Source organism: Liolophura sinensis, chromosome 1 (assembly GCF_032854445.1).
Source record: "Liolophura sinensis isolate JHLJ2023 chromosome 1, CUHK_Ljap_v2, whole genome shotgun sequence".
Lineage (NCBI taxonomy): Eukaryota > Metazoa > Mollusca > Polyplacophora > Chitonida > Chitonidae > Liolophura > Liolophura sinensis.
The window spans coordinates 59,188,533-59,204,464 of record NC_088295.1 but is presented as its reverse complement, the minus strand read 5'-3'; the positions used below and the strand labels follow the sequence as shown (position 1 = coordinate 59,204,464).

Here is a 15,932-nt window from a genome sequence, read left to right as displayed (position 1 = left end):
TCGGGCAATTCCTGAATTCACCACAACTTGATGAAACGAATAACGTTAACTCATTTACACGTTCTTTGAGCGCATGACTGGTTGAAATCTCTAACCTCATTCATTGGCTACATGTCTGCGCATGCTACATGTATATGTGTAACGTTGCTTGTATACCTTGACCCATCGTTGATCGTCTGATCTCGTTTCACAATTCAGTCGTCTCACCCGACTGAGATGAACACATGCCGTCGCCTCTAGCACTGTTTGAAATAGCGGTTAAGCGCTCAAAAAGCAAGGGAGGTGCGCAAAGCGTACTAAGTAATTCTACTGACCAAAGGTGATTGATAGAGTCTTCGTAAAAGAGTTGGCCTGAGGGGACATTAAGCTCCTCGTCGGAGAAGAACGGATTCATTATTGCCGCGACTTGATTTTAAAAGAGCAGTCGGATATATAGGCGAATAGAACTTCCCACCCAATCGTCTTGCCGCCATGTTTGTTTTCGTTTGACGCATGCTCAAAAAAAGGCGGTACAACGGACGATAAAAAGACTTCTGGGAGTGGGGGCGTGAAGGTGTTGGGTGGCAGAAAGTCGTTTTGGTGCGAAGTGTCTAGATTAACAGTAGATAGGGTTTATTTGATTAAAATCGTGTCTAAATCAAAGAAAAGAATTGATGTTGCTTTGGGGAGTGCATCAAGGCAATAAATCTTGAGTTAGGACTGCTCATTATGTCCTGTCCGCCGTAGAACTTAGCCCGTGGGAATTCGGGCGAATTCATTTTGTTTGAACAGTTGTGTTTTGCGTACACAACACATATATACGCATAGGCTTACGCCGAAGTTATTCTTTTAAATTTCCTGTATCTGGCCTCAGTTGTTATTTTTCTGCCCCAGAGATATAAATTGTCTTGTTTATAAAGGCTAAGATAAAAATATCTCCCACAGGATTTTGTTTCATGTTATTTTGTGGACAATATTGTGTAATCTTTGTTCATACATAATACCGTTAACTCAGCGAAAATGTCAGTGGGAATGCCAGTCCTCTGTGCATTCATCTTTAATACCCAGACAAAACACCGGGAGATTGGTAATAAGTGTGTACACAAATATGGCATAGCATCAGCTGATTGGGAGTTATACGGGCTCTATAACCTTCGGAGCCTGACCCACTGTTCATGGCTAAACGTTGTCAGGTTCAAAATAGATACGGTGTCGGCTGCGTTTTCGATATGGTAGGCAGTTGAGTAGAAACCGGTTCACTGAGAGCTTATTGTACAGCAGGAAAGCGCTGCACAGTATCGGGGATTCACCTCGAGAAAGCCTAATTTACCACTTGACGATCGTGTTGACGCAGGAGCCGTGCGATGGTCTGGTCGCGGCTGTAAAGAGACGGTCTATACGGGCAAAGCATCGCGCTTATACCTCCCCACCGTTTAAGCCTCTCTGTCCTATAACGGAGAACGGGCAGACACATTTCTACTACTACTACTACTATATCGCACAAATTGACGGTTTGAACTGTGTGCGTTCGACGACTTTTACACCGTGTATATCCCCCTTCTCTCTCTTGTCTTCACAGAAAGCTTTACCTCGTCGGCGATGTAGCCCCGTGATGTGTATCATTATGTTATTGGACTCCCTGTATGGATTTTTCTGCTCAGTTACTCCGGGCCGGACGACCGAGTCGGATTAATACAATCGTAGGATCAGAGACAATTACGACGGGAGCGTCTTCAGGAGGTGACCTTGTTCAGAACTCTACATGGCCATGTTTGAGGGTGTACATAGACAATGCCTGGCGGTAGGCATCGGACTCGTCAATCTCCTAGCATGGATAGTGCATGGTCAAGGCGTCTCGGAGACCATTAGAGTTGGTAAGTGTGCACTTTGTTTTTTCAACCATGTTAATTACTCCACTATTCCAGCACCCCCCCCCCCCCCCCCCCCTTCCTCCGCGTAAGCCACGAGACAGACGCCGCATGCTATTTCAGGATGGCACTTCAACAGCCATCAATTTATTAAAACAACAGAAATTGCGAAGAACCCGCAGGCTACGCTCCGCAGTGGTGGCTCGATCTCTTCCCTTGTACATACAGTGATATGCATGCTTAATTATTAGGTAACTCTCTTCAAACATTGTTTATTTGCTATTGGCTGAAGATAAACGTTATTTTATAAGAAAACAAAAAAAATATCTATAAACAAGAAACTACAAATAACCACACAGACGCCTGTTAGTGGTGGTATCCCAGGAATGTATCGTTCACGTTGCATGTATGTATATGTACGTGTGTGACGAGTATTTCTACTGTATGGTTGATGTATTACAATATGTGTATGTGCACAGTGCATCTGTCATTTCTATAGAACAGACACAGTACTTGCACAACCAACCGTACGTTATGGTTAATTTCTTCTGTCATAGTATACATAATATACGACCACTTTACCGTGACATATTTTCAGAGTACACTCTGACTCAGGTCTGAAAAGTGTATTATCATTTAAGCCTGGTATGACTAAAATTGAATTGGTTTTGTATTAGAACAAAACTGGTATTAAGATTTAAACCTGTATTAAATTTTAATAAACTTATGAACAATTTGAGCGAAGGTACTAAATACAAACGTTGTAATAATAAGCTGACTTACACACTCTGAGTGAGAAATGTACATATGCTTTAGTTATGTCTCTAATTAGTTTTAGCCACCTGTTAAGCCTGTATATTTTAGTGATATAACCTTTGAAACACGAAAATTTGGAGAGTACTACAAATGCTGTGAGACACAAACAATGCGGAAAAGACAACAAATACGGCGTGAAAGTTTGGAAATAATTTCGATTTTTTTTATCTCAATGTTGATTTAGAAGGCTGACCTACATATTGTGTCATATTGACAAAATTATATGTGCTTCGTTGTTTCTGCTCTCCAGTACCCGAGCAGTACTAGTCTTTCTGTGAATTGATTACCAAGAAATGAAGTGTGTTGGTCACTTGGGAAATCCTTCGAAGCCATCCCACAATTGCAGTCCCACTAGACTTTCATTAGCTCGGCGACCCCTTGTAAACTTCATTGTCTAGAGGAAGTGAACCAATCCCGTGTTACACTCCATAGCCAAGTTGTCAAACCGAAACGTTAAATTTAAAGTACATGTAACTAAGGGTTGGGTTGGTTGTCACATTGTACAGGTACTATATAGACCAGAACAAAATCAATATTACTTCCCAATGTCCTAGGCCTGAAGTTGATGTCGTGGATCCTTTATTTGAGAAATGCTGTGATTGCCAACCTATCTCCCAAGCATTCACTCCGCCGTGGTCTATTCTTTCATTTTCGTTGCTCTTTGATGTCCTAAATTTCTTGCCATAAAATTCGGCCATGGTTATTTGCTTGTTTTCATTGTTTAAAGTATGTTTTATGTACAGAACATCTTTCTCTTTTACTTGAATACGGCGTAAAACACCAATCAAATAAATCAAATAAATATTTTTTATGATCTTATCACGTACTTGTATCTCTTTTAACTAGATGTACGAATGGACAAGAATCCATAGTTCACTATATAGACGATATATCTTTTTTAACTACTACTCATTAATGGGCCCTTCGGTGAATCAATGAAATATAGGTGTTTTATTTTGTCTTTACGTTATACATATATATATATATATATATATATATATATATATATATATATATATATATATATATATATATACTAATGAAATATACCGTAAAACAACATAACGTTGTTATAAACTGAAAACAACACGCTGTGTAAACTACGTTATTCCATGTTGAGAAGAGCCTGGACCGTGACTGCAAGTATCTTGCTAACACACACACACACACACACACACACACGCACACACACACACATATATATATATATATATATATATATATATATATACTGTAAGGAAAGAATATACCTATAGGCTAATCGAGTTTAAGTTGTTCACAGGTTCACATCTTTACCCATTTATACGATAGCCGCAAACCATCCCTAGCCATTCAATGTTTATGCATAATTTAAACATGCCAAGAAAATATACACGAAAGACCTGAAATGAATCTTGTGAAGTCGACAAGGTAAGTAATATATCTATTAGCCAACCATTTGTCCATCATATATATGCATACAGCAACTTAAAGATTTAATACGCCTCATTAATTTAACTACCTGAAAACTGAACATATAGCAATGAAACCATGTCCCTAGATCTGTTTTGACCATAATGCGCATGTCCATGTTATACACGCTTCCGATAACACAAATCGTTCAACATTGTGGAACTGTGTGTTGTCAGTTTAGCAGTGCTTGCGCTCTAGTTTTCATACACAAAGGAAATATTGAATGTTAATGAAATGAAAGACGCACAACAGCACTTTCGACAAGAAATGATGGCAGTTACTAAATGATGGCCAGAGGGATCCGTTAAAACATAAAAGGATTGTATATCTAATATTAACAAAGAAATAACTTGAAACAACAGTTAAGTGTAAAATATAGAATTTTGTAGAAATATAGTGATATGACACATCATAATGTTACTTTGCAGCCCACAGCTATAGGAATCCATTGACTCATTGAATGGGTAGGCCCACAGGAAAACACAGTTTATAATGGGATTATGTTACGCTTAGACGCCTCCTAGTCAATTTTGATGTGTCGTCTATGTCTCACAAGTGTGGCAAGTGTATATATGTATTCATGGAGTTTTAACGTGGTACTTAACAATTTCTCAGCCATACAACTACAACTTTCTCCTTACACACAGAAAAAAAATGTAGAACTTAGAAAACATGTCAGAATGTGCTATCCACACGATAAATATGTCAATGTAGGAAGCATCCTGGTCTCGGTCACTCATTTCCTCAACGGCTTTACATGATAATAGCACTTACGAGAGAGGCTTTATTTCAGTAATCTACGGTAGCAATGATAAACGAGCGGAATATATAATAGCAATAGTTTGTCGTCATCCTGTTGTTGCACTGTATAATATTTGAAAACTATACTTCTATATTATGTGATCAGGAGAGGCAGAAGAGGGGACCATTTGTTGACACTCTCTGATAAATGTTCTCTTACATATTACAGTTTATACAAATAACACATGATTGATGTGTCTTGATCGAAACAGGACTTTCATAGCGTTAATCCTTTTCTGTGATACTGTCGAGTATGCTGTGCGTGCTTGAGTTTACGTTGGGCCTATGTATGCAATGTTATAGGATGTACGTGTTTGTCTGTGTACACCGTCCCATGTACACAGAGGAGACATGCATGCTTCTGTATCACACAATCATTTTGCGGCTTATTGTGAATAGTTGCATTTTTTTCGCGGATATTTGCCTTTGTGCCTGTTTCACTTTTGAGTTAAAAATCATATAATTTGTGACTAAGGTACCCTTTAATAGATTCAGTGAAGTTTAGATCGATTTGCTATATAGCTGAGCGGAAGGCCCCTCCTCGGATCTGTCTATGTTGATATTCACACTTAAGCTTTATTGACCTGATGGTTCTCGAGACGTTTACCACCCATTGAAACTTCTTTTTTCCACATCAGCTCTTCCTTCAAGGTACAATGGCTTAAATTTCGAAGCATTATCATTGGCACGTTGGGAAAGGAGTCTAATTCCTCTTAAGTCAGCTTCTTAATGATACAGTACAATGGATTTTTCCATTGAGCCATAGGCTTAAACCTGATCGTTAATCAACATCGCATGAGTAGTTTACTCTGTGCGCATGGCTTAACATTTAAGCAAACTACACTCCTTCAACCGACCATTGTTTGTCATATAGCTATCTATCCAGTGACTTAAAACTTGTAATATAGTCAAAAGTTCTCGCTCTGCACAGCATTCTTCAATTTATGGGGAACTGTGTTTGTCTATTTCTCACTAATTTTCCAAGTTTGTGCTGCAGTTATATTTTTCATTCTACATTCGTAGATTTTATAAGACTCATTTTTATTTCACTTTTCCATTTGCATGTATACTGCGACTTGCATTACATAACACATATTCACAATATTTATTGAATTTTGTACCAAACTACACGTATTCACTCTGTCAGTTTGTGATCGTGTGTATTCGTTATATACAAACTACTCTGTATAAACCGATCATTGTACAAAACAGTATTGCGGAATACGCCATATGTTTGTCGAGATATACACAACCAAACTTTATTTAGTTAACCTCAGAACGCGTGTCTCATTGTCCCCTGCTCACAAACAGTGGTAATGAAATGCATAGATTTTCATATGTGGCTCTATATATCGTCACGATGGGGGGTTGGTGGCGAATCAGGTCCCTTACCGAAAGCTGTCACCGTCTGCCACGTGTTACATTGTAAATGTCTTGATGGAGCATGATTGTCACACATGGGAGAATATCGTTCATTCAGTATTTACGGCTTCTCTCTGATCTGTGTCTGTGATCTATGGGAACGTGTTCATGCTAGTCCACCTTTTGTATGGAGTATGGAGAATTCTTCGAGATTTTCATTATAAATTGAATAAAAAGGTCAAAACTGAAAACTGTGCGGCTGGATTAACTGTGGGCACAACGTAAAATGTGGAGTTCAATGGTCCAAAGTACACAAGGTACATCATAGACAAAAATAAGTTTATAAGTTTTTATATACTTGCCTCTTTTTGATAAAAATTGATTGTTACGAGGCATCTTATCTAATCTAAGACCTTCTAATTCTGAACCAGACATGTCGTTCTAAACCTGAACACAACATGAAATTGTAAACTTCTACAAAGCGTGTTCTTCCACACCTGAACAAGGCCTACCCTTAATCTGGACGAAGCTTGTCCTTCTAAACCTGGACGAAGCCTGTCCTTCTAAACCTGGACGAATCCTGTCCCTCTAAAAGTGGACGAAGCCTGTCCTTCTAAACCCGGAGAGAGCTTGTCCCTCAAAACCTGGACGAATTCCGTTTTTCTAAACCTGGACGAAGCTTGTTCCTCTAAACCTGGACGAAGCCTGTTCCTTTAAACTTGGACGAAGCCTGTTCCTTTAAACCTGGACGAGGCCTGTCCTCCTAAACCTGGACGAAGCCTGTCCTTCTAAATCTGGACGAAGCCTGTCCTTCTAAACCTGGACGAATGATGTCCTTTTAAACCTGGACGAAGCCTGTCTTTCTAAATTTTGACGAAGCCTGTCTTTCTTAACCTGGACGAAACCTGTCCTTTTAAATCTGGACGAAGCCTGTTCTTCTAAATTTAGACGAAGCCTGTCTTTCCTAACCTTGAAGAAGTGCGTCCTTATAAACCTATGCGAAAGTCTGTGCGTTTTCAAGTCATGTGATAAAACCGTTATACGTGATGCTTTATAGGCTATGTTAACTGGCACAAGATGAATGTTCCAATCGGGATAGTGGTTCTCCTATATAAACAACGTAACCCCAAGTCTAGAGCACACCAACGTAAGGCGCCTTTTCATACGTCGCATTATGTGGCGGAAATGACAAGGAAAATGGACAGAATGCTTAGGGGGGCTTTACTTCACTGATATATATGGTTCTAAACATTTTAACAGTCACAGCACGTTCATTAAACATTTGCCAAACATGGCACAGAGTTATTAAAATGTGTTGATCAAAAACACGTGTGGTTGTGTAACTAGCTGATGGCACACGAGTAAGTATGCATTAATAAGTCTCCCATGTTATATTTAATTATCATCTCTAATGGCCCCAATGATTGGGCTAGTTGGACTTCTTACAACAGAAAGTGCACTGGGCCATGGCGTTCGCGACCCCTGTAGGCATTGTGGGGTATGAACTGTATCACACCTATCTTAACCAGTGGTCCTATATTTATTTATATATACGTACACGCTGAGTGTGGAAATGGCATATTATAGATTATAGAGATCGGTGAGGTGGAGCGAGATAAACCTAGCCGAAGATGTTTTAAAAAAAAGAAAAGATAACGCTCCGTATGCTAGAAGATAACATCAGATTTTCACCGGGGCAATGGCAGGTTCGGAACTGAGAGTTCGCTCATGCAGTTTGTACCGTTTGGAATTATTACAACGGTGTTCGAAAGATACCAATACACACGCATCCACATGCATCAAGACCTTTGTGAGCTGGTACACCCATTATTTCTTATCTACCAGGCATTTCTACATCCCCATACATGGCGATAGCCCATAAAGGCAATACAGACTATTTAGCTCAACAGGCCCTCAGATTAGATATCAGATTCCAGCTCAAACATACACGGCCACTAAACCTGTTCACATTTATTGTACACATGCTCTGCCCAAAAGATAATACTGCCGTTCATTCGTCTCCTATTTGTGGTTATTTACTGTGTACTAGGCTGTATTCACTTGCAATGTCCACCGGGCATTGCAACAGGGGTATGTACAAGCGCTCATAGTACGCCCATACATACCCACGCTTTTATACACGAAACCCGCATCAACTCCTCAGCTCGCTCCATTCCCTCGCATCGTGTTCTGTCCAGTTCTCAGAAAATTTTCTGATCATCACAGATGGCTTTGATAGTTTTGTGACTGATTCAGTTTAATGACTCCACATTGGATAAATAACAGTATTCTAAATACAACCCTCCATGCAAATTGATTGTACTTGCAAAGTTGCTGTTTTAACTGTTTTCAAATGTGTAAAGGTTAACGGGTTATTGGCGGTACGTTGATGCAACAAAGCATATAGGAATGTTCACGAGAAAACAATTCAAACGGCTTAATGGCTAAATTTGTTTTAGTTAAACACTGAAATATTTGAATGATTGGAATATAATTTCAACGTTGCTTGTAGAAGAGAGCATTGTTCTGTGTCATGCCATTTTCAGGCGTATTAAATTGTGCCATTGTGATTTGATGCAAATTTATAAGTGTCATTAAAACACTTATTTTGAATCTGTTCCCTTGAGTTGATGAACAGTCACATGAATCTCATAATAACACAAACGGATATCATTATCTGGGCATCTGTGACCATTCAGTTTCACGTAACAGAGAAATGAACCACGGCTAATGAAATCTGTTCTAAGAAATTAATGTTTAAATTTGGATGTTTTAGCTTAAGATCTTTCGTCTTTATGTGTACTTACATTCTTAAAAGCACAGCCAAAAGCCGTTAGTTCGTGTGTCAAGCTGGTTGGATTACATTAACTACCCTCTTCAACTCAAGTGCTTCATAAACTGTTTGAAATGCTGTATAACTGTTTACAGACGTGTGTGCGTGTGTCAAGAACGCGTTTTCTCAGCCTGGTATGTCGACTCCCCTGCCCTCAGGCGGAGCTTTAACTTGTTATGGCACCATTTTACAAATTACTTCAGCATGGCAAATAACGTGTTCGAACCGCGCACACGTGGATGGTGAAGGATTTATAAGACAGCGGTTTGGTTACTCAGATGTTAATGATAGCCTCGGCTTAAGTATCCCAGCCCCACGGTATCGCTTGTGTCATATCGCCGGGCGAGGGAGAGCAAATCATTACCGAGACAGCTGATCCGATAAATACATAATCAATAGTGCTCTGCTCCACTAAGATAGTGCGGGAATCTCAATGGGGTTTTGATGCAGAGACGATGACACAACATAGCCGCAGACGACTGCCGATACCTAAAGAGGACTGTGGAATGTGGAAGTAGCTTCTCTGGGCGAACTCCTTTCCAGCTATGTCTCATTAAACTAACAAGGGGTTGCTATCATATAGATTAATTAGCAGTACTGGTGAAGCTATTAGCTTAACAGCTCCAAGAACGCTTGAGTTGTCACACAAAATGTCATATAGCTGAAAACAATGATAACACGCGCACATTACCGAAACATAATCATACTGAATCAGTATGCTGTAAGAAGGAATTAAGAGCTACATACATCGATATATCACCATATTGTAGAATAGAATTGTTGTGTTTACGTGTGACTTGTGCGGTATCGATGTTCTATACAGAATACGATAATAGGAAATCCGGCCGAGGAGCTCCACTTCCTTATCGAAAGTCGAGATTTAAATTCATGCAGTGAGAATGTCGTTACGGAAAGAAAACACAAACCGTGGATCAATACGTATAAACGAATTAATACAGGTTTGTAGTAGAGATGGATTTAAAGTGCAGAGTTGTACAATGTTTTAAAGGACAATAGGCTTTATCCAGCTTGCTCGTATAAGGCCGATGAAATGCCCACATGTACAACAGGGCTTCAGACAAACTACAATCAGTTGCATGTGGAAAGATTTTGTCCTGTATGCCTGTAGTGTAAACAAAAACAAAATACACATAGAGCTAAAAATGTGCACTATGTAATCCCTAATTATACTGTCAATTCAGCGTTATATTTGTCAAACAAATTACAAATTAGAAATTTTACATGCTTTTCATCAGTGGAAAACATCTTTGGTCAAAGCCCATGGCCTTGTATACGTACTGGACTTATTGTCACTCACTTTATAATTAAAATAACAATACCATATTATAACGGTTTCGTGCCCCGGCTACAATTTTTCTGCCGTTGAAATTGCCTGCGTCATGCTTATTCTTCAATCTCACCGGATGCCAGCGGGACGGGTTGTAATTGGCGGAATGCCTTAAGCGCGAAAATGTACGGGTCAAGGAAACCTTTGCCGTTCTGACTGACACAAGTGCTTCCCAAAAAGCTTTTTGCCGTCGGCTCGAAAAGTCGCACTGTAATAGCTGTCCAAGCGAAGGCTTTGCTCCGGGTCTTTGTTTATAATTTTCCGTCTTCGTACAGGCGTCATTCAATCCAGTGTTTATGCTAACTTCATAACTGCCTCGGTACTTAAACGAGTTAAGTCAATCAGTAACAAATTAGCTGTTCCCGTTGGCAAACCCAATTTGTTCAGGTCGGCTTGACTTGTGACGCCGGAGTGTATGTTGTAAGATTAGTTCTGCTAAGGACCAGTGAGATTCAGGCGACAAGATAAGATCAGTGATACTCAGGCATCACAGGCAATATCGCTCACATGACTTATCACGAGAAATGACGTGACATATCAGCGGATATATCAGATGTTACGTAACGGGATTAGAACCGTCACTACATCATCGTGTATGATGTATTACATAAAGTATGATTAAATTTTTGGGATAAATCAGCAGAAATATCACGTCAAAAGGACTTGCTGCAAACTGAAGAGATAATGATATGAAACGGACGAAGCAACATTCTTTGGAGTTCTTTCGAAATATGACAGGAAATGATATTTTTCGTCTTAATTGAAGTTACATAGTAAATACTATGCAACCAGTCGCATGACATTTGTTGTAGGACACTTGTCACATGTGACTATAGTCTCATACTTTTTCAAAAGATGTCAGAATTTGCTGAGTGCTTGTTTAGACTGATCACATCTAACCAGCACAGTGCACACTGGAAACAATTCATATCTTCCACAGGGAGTGAATTGTATGCTACAACTTCCTATTGTATAGTAACTCAGGGAAGTGTGCAGGATGTCTTCATTGTCTAAATTGCTCATGCAGTTTTACGAACATTCGACACTTTATTGGGTTTTTAGCGGTAGCTTCTGCAAGTGTAAAGTCAATCGCATGAGTGGCTGTTGAAAAAAAAAAGCAAGTGACAACCGTACGTAGAGATGCCTTCCTTCATTGTTAGATGTCACCTCTTGTGAACTATCGTTACAACACTTGTCACGACAAAAATTCGCCGCACACATGTCACCTAGGATATAATACTGCGTGTTTCACTTGATTAATTAAACGTGGTATGTATTGATTTCGTTTCTGACATTGCTTTTATACTTCAAAATAGTGCAACGTTTATTGTCCCACATATATATCCTCATATGTGTCTTTTAAAAAAAAAAATCAAGTTATGGAAATGAAAGTGAGACTTGAGTAATACATGTATATAGAAACTGAAGCGTTGTGACAGCCATGGATGGAACACGTTAGAAACCGAAAAACTTGGACTTGGTCAGTTAAGTTAACCAAGCATAGACAATATCATATGACTCGTTTTGCAAGGAGGCATGTAATATTGCATGACAGTGCGTCTAAATATATGCGTGCGCTATATATATATATATATATATATATATATATATATATATATATATATATATATATATATATATATATATATATATATATACTTAATGCAATCCGTAGCCATGGTACTTAAATAGACATCGTGTGGCACCTTAATGAGTAGCTAATCCAAGCGCTTTGCTTTAATTGTACACACATTACAGTATGCTTTCGTTCGATCGCTAAATAATGAATGGTTGTCGAGTTAGGATGAATACGCAGCTGTCTTTACACTACGTCCTTAAATTCAATGACACATGGAGTACAAGTACTACAACACTGCTGTGTCTCTAATAGCTAACGCCCCTCGGTTTGGGTGTACAATCGTTATCCGATATGCCTTTAAAGACTTAGATAGCACCCTGTGTTTGTCTCTTCGAGATAGGCGAATTCCGTTACATTTTTTTCTCGTGGCGAAACCGCGCTTTCTGGAAATCAGCATCAAGGTATTGATACGTTATTTGATACATCGCTGTTAATGCCTGCACGCTCTTTTCTTCGTCCGTTTCCCTTCGAGGTGTTATGTCTCTGTCGTATATAGACATACCACTATAACCTTTATTTCGATATCTCGTTGTTTATTTTGTACGTCGTAGATATGCGCCTCTGCGGGAGCGGGTGCTGAAGATATGCTTTCGTCTGGCATGTTGCATGTTGAAGACAAGGTAGGGAACTGTTTGTCTACACGGGTTTTAGCCCACACCTGCCAGGTTTTATCGACACCTAATACTGCGTGTATCCCAGGAATCTTAAAGGTCAGAGGAGACGATGGGATAACCGATATAGGAATACCATCGTCCGGGGTGTGATAGTTTCTTGTGGACGACATATATAGGATTTACATGGGAAAGGGGAGAAAGGGGAACGGATAGCGTCATATACACACGCTACAGTGACCGACGAATGCATAGTGCATTGAAAGACACATTCGTGTTGCTTTTAAACTTTTTTGATGCCTGCAGTATGTTTCTGTAAGAGTGTCAAATTAAACTCGCCTGATATCCAGGTTATTTCTCACCAAGTTTATAAGAGGTCATACATCTTACTCAACACAGTGCATTCACGGAGAGCTACGGTCACTTACACTAAATCCTCTTTTATTGGGCAGCAGCCTGCATGTAGGGATTTTTAATGCATGTCTGGCGTTGTGCATTGAACGACACTTTTTCGTATAGGTTTCGATATAAAAGAATACAATATGGAAAGTAAAACCCGAGCAGCAACGACAGAGTGTGATATGGTCGGCAAATTGTCACAGGTGAAGGGCGAATTATGGCATGTTCGATCGTGTTAGCACACAGTGAATATGTGGTCCTTTCTGACTGGACAATAAACACAGGGCACTGGAAAGGGACAAAATTATACGGTGGTGACAAGATCCAGATTATACTGAGAAACTCCAAAACAAGCAAACGATATCAAGATGATACTTAGTCCCATTGCTTCTGACGTCTTCATCCAGATATCTTTATATACTTTATTCTGCAATTCGACTCCTGGCGTCGTATTTATCAAGCATCTTAAGACAAAAAATGAAACGAAACTTGCAATTAAAATACTTTGCTCTATGAAGTCTTATTATGTACGCTGATTCTTTACCGCAGAACAATGTACCAACCACAGTTTGACTCCCTTTATCTTTTGGGTTTGGTTTTTTAAATACTTACAGTTTTTGACTCCAGTCTTAAGTTGCTTGATAAATACGGGTCCAGTATTCCAGTATTTGTGTACTAGACGTAACACGGGGATTTGGAGTTATGACGTCACAACGTCTCAAAATACCTATCTTGTCGTGAAGTAAATTACTTCATTTTTGCATGGGCAGATATATAAAAACTATCCACAAAAAAAAATGACATCGATTAACTGACTTACCTTTCAAATCCTTTAAAATATATATTTCAGATAATATAAGTTCATCGATTATGGATAATATTAATTATTCTATATATATTGTAACAATACTTTGATTTGCGCTATAAAGCGTCGACGATGTCATGGCGTAAAGAGACTTCCCTAGGTTGTAACGTTACAACTCCATAGTATTATATGTACAAATAAGTGTCAATTGCCGTGACCAGATTTGTTACATGCGGACTGTGTATAGGTTCTAAAAACAATTAAGCCTACTCTCAATATGAGGTTTAGAATCCGAAATGCGATTGAGTGTCGGGTTGGACCCTGGACAAAATATGTAGCCTGTCTATATACGGCTGTTCGAAATCGCCGTATATAGACAAGCCTGCTATTTTAACCTATATATGGTGAAACAAGTATTTGAAGGAAAACTCTACGAACAAGTTCATCTTTGTCCCGAATCAGAGCGTTCGTATAAAGTTTCTTATGGACCTATATTATTCCTTGGACAAAAGTGCATCAAAGTGACAGGCAAATGACATTAACTTCATAGCCTAGAGCACTCAACTCGGTTAATCCAATTTGCCTTGTGTTTATATACTAAGCCTGGTTTTTATTATTCCACTTGAACTGTTATGTTCTTATCGCCGTAAGAATTAAACATTGTGACACAATGTTAACAATCATTAAAAGCTCAGATACTTTAACTCAAGAAAAAAAGCAAAACGTAAAAATAATTCAACAACAAAAAATATATATATATAACACCTAAAGATCCTGAGCATATAGAGCATATATCATTAAAGAAGCCATTATATATATATATATATATATATATATATATATATATATATATATATATATATATATATATATATATATATATATATATATATATATATATATATACACGCCAAACTCAGAGAGATTCCCTTTCAAATGCCATTACATATACCATTCCGTACAGATCAGTTTACGACAGCTTCTAATTGTGTGTTGACTCTTTCGTGAGAATGGTGGTGCAAAATCTTTTGTTGAGAAGTCAGGGGAAAATATTTCTGTTGAGAATGGGTGGGCAAAATCCTTTCATGAGAATGTTGTTTCAGATATTTTCTTGAGAATGTAATGCATATGTCCCATTCTTGAGAAATCTATGTAAAACTGTTTTTGAGACTAGCTATGACAGAATGTGTTTTGCGAATGCTCTATAATTATAAGTAAATTCAACAAAATATGACTCTGTCTGGACGCAGTATTCCTCAAATCTAATGGAACAGTTTATGTACCGTTCTATACACGTATTTATATAGACTGCTTTTTAATGTTCTATTCGTAATGTTCGTTCTTAGTGCAGAATTATGTCATATCCATTTTTTTTTTATAAAACTTTGTATAAGAAAGTCAGCCCTTCAGGAATGATTGTAGACCCATATCTGGATAACACCATGTAAATCTGTGCTAAATGGTTTGCTAAATGGGAACTCAGGATGGCGTAACTCAAGAACCACCTCTTAATCCTCGGAGATCGTTTTTTCTAGTGTCTAGTTGTTTTGTGTCACTGATGATCTCAAGATGCAGCTGAACTTTCTGTAAAAAAGCGCCCTATTGAAAGAGACATCGCATGTGTTTTCGCATATAGGGTTACATTAAAGCGTACTTGTTACACACTGATTACCTGTTAGCATGACGACCTATATAAGGATCGGGTCAGAATGCCTACGACTGACAATGTAGATTCAGCCTGTACACGCTTCTATTATTTTCCCGCCGGAGGGATCGTATATCCTTTTGTATTTTACCTCGTTTTCAACTCTCCTGTTCTGTCGATATCTAAAAGGTGGTCCCCGGAGAAGATACTGTGGTTGTAAATTTCGCCCAAGGTTTTAAAGCTCTCGTGGTGAGTTAACCAACCGTGTCGAGATCTGAATAAAACACATGATGTTTACCTTTCAATCCCTTGTTACAAGTAACGATTTTACACGGAATTCTTCATTTTAAGCTTGACCGAGAAACGAAAGAAAA

General features: G+C 38.7%; 1 protein-coding gene across 4 annotated transcripts in view; it reads left to right on the top strand.

Annotated features, from left to right (window-relative positions):
* LOC135476125 (glutamate receptor ionotropic, kainate 2-like) overlaps positions 1–15,932 on the top strand; it is an 82,947-nt gene that overhangs the window by 32,083 nt on the left and 34,932 nt on the right. For all 4 annotated transcript variants that reach the window (XM_064756061.1, XM_064756053.1, XM_064756045.1 and 1 more), the window contains exon 2: positions 1,559–1,853. In XM_064756061.1, coding sequence (XP_064612131.1) covers positions 1,742–1,853 — 112 coding nt within the window. In that variant the 5' untranslated portion in view covers positions 1,559–1,741. The remainder of the gene's footprint in view (positions 1–1,558; positions 1,854–15,932) is intronic.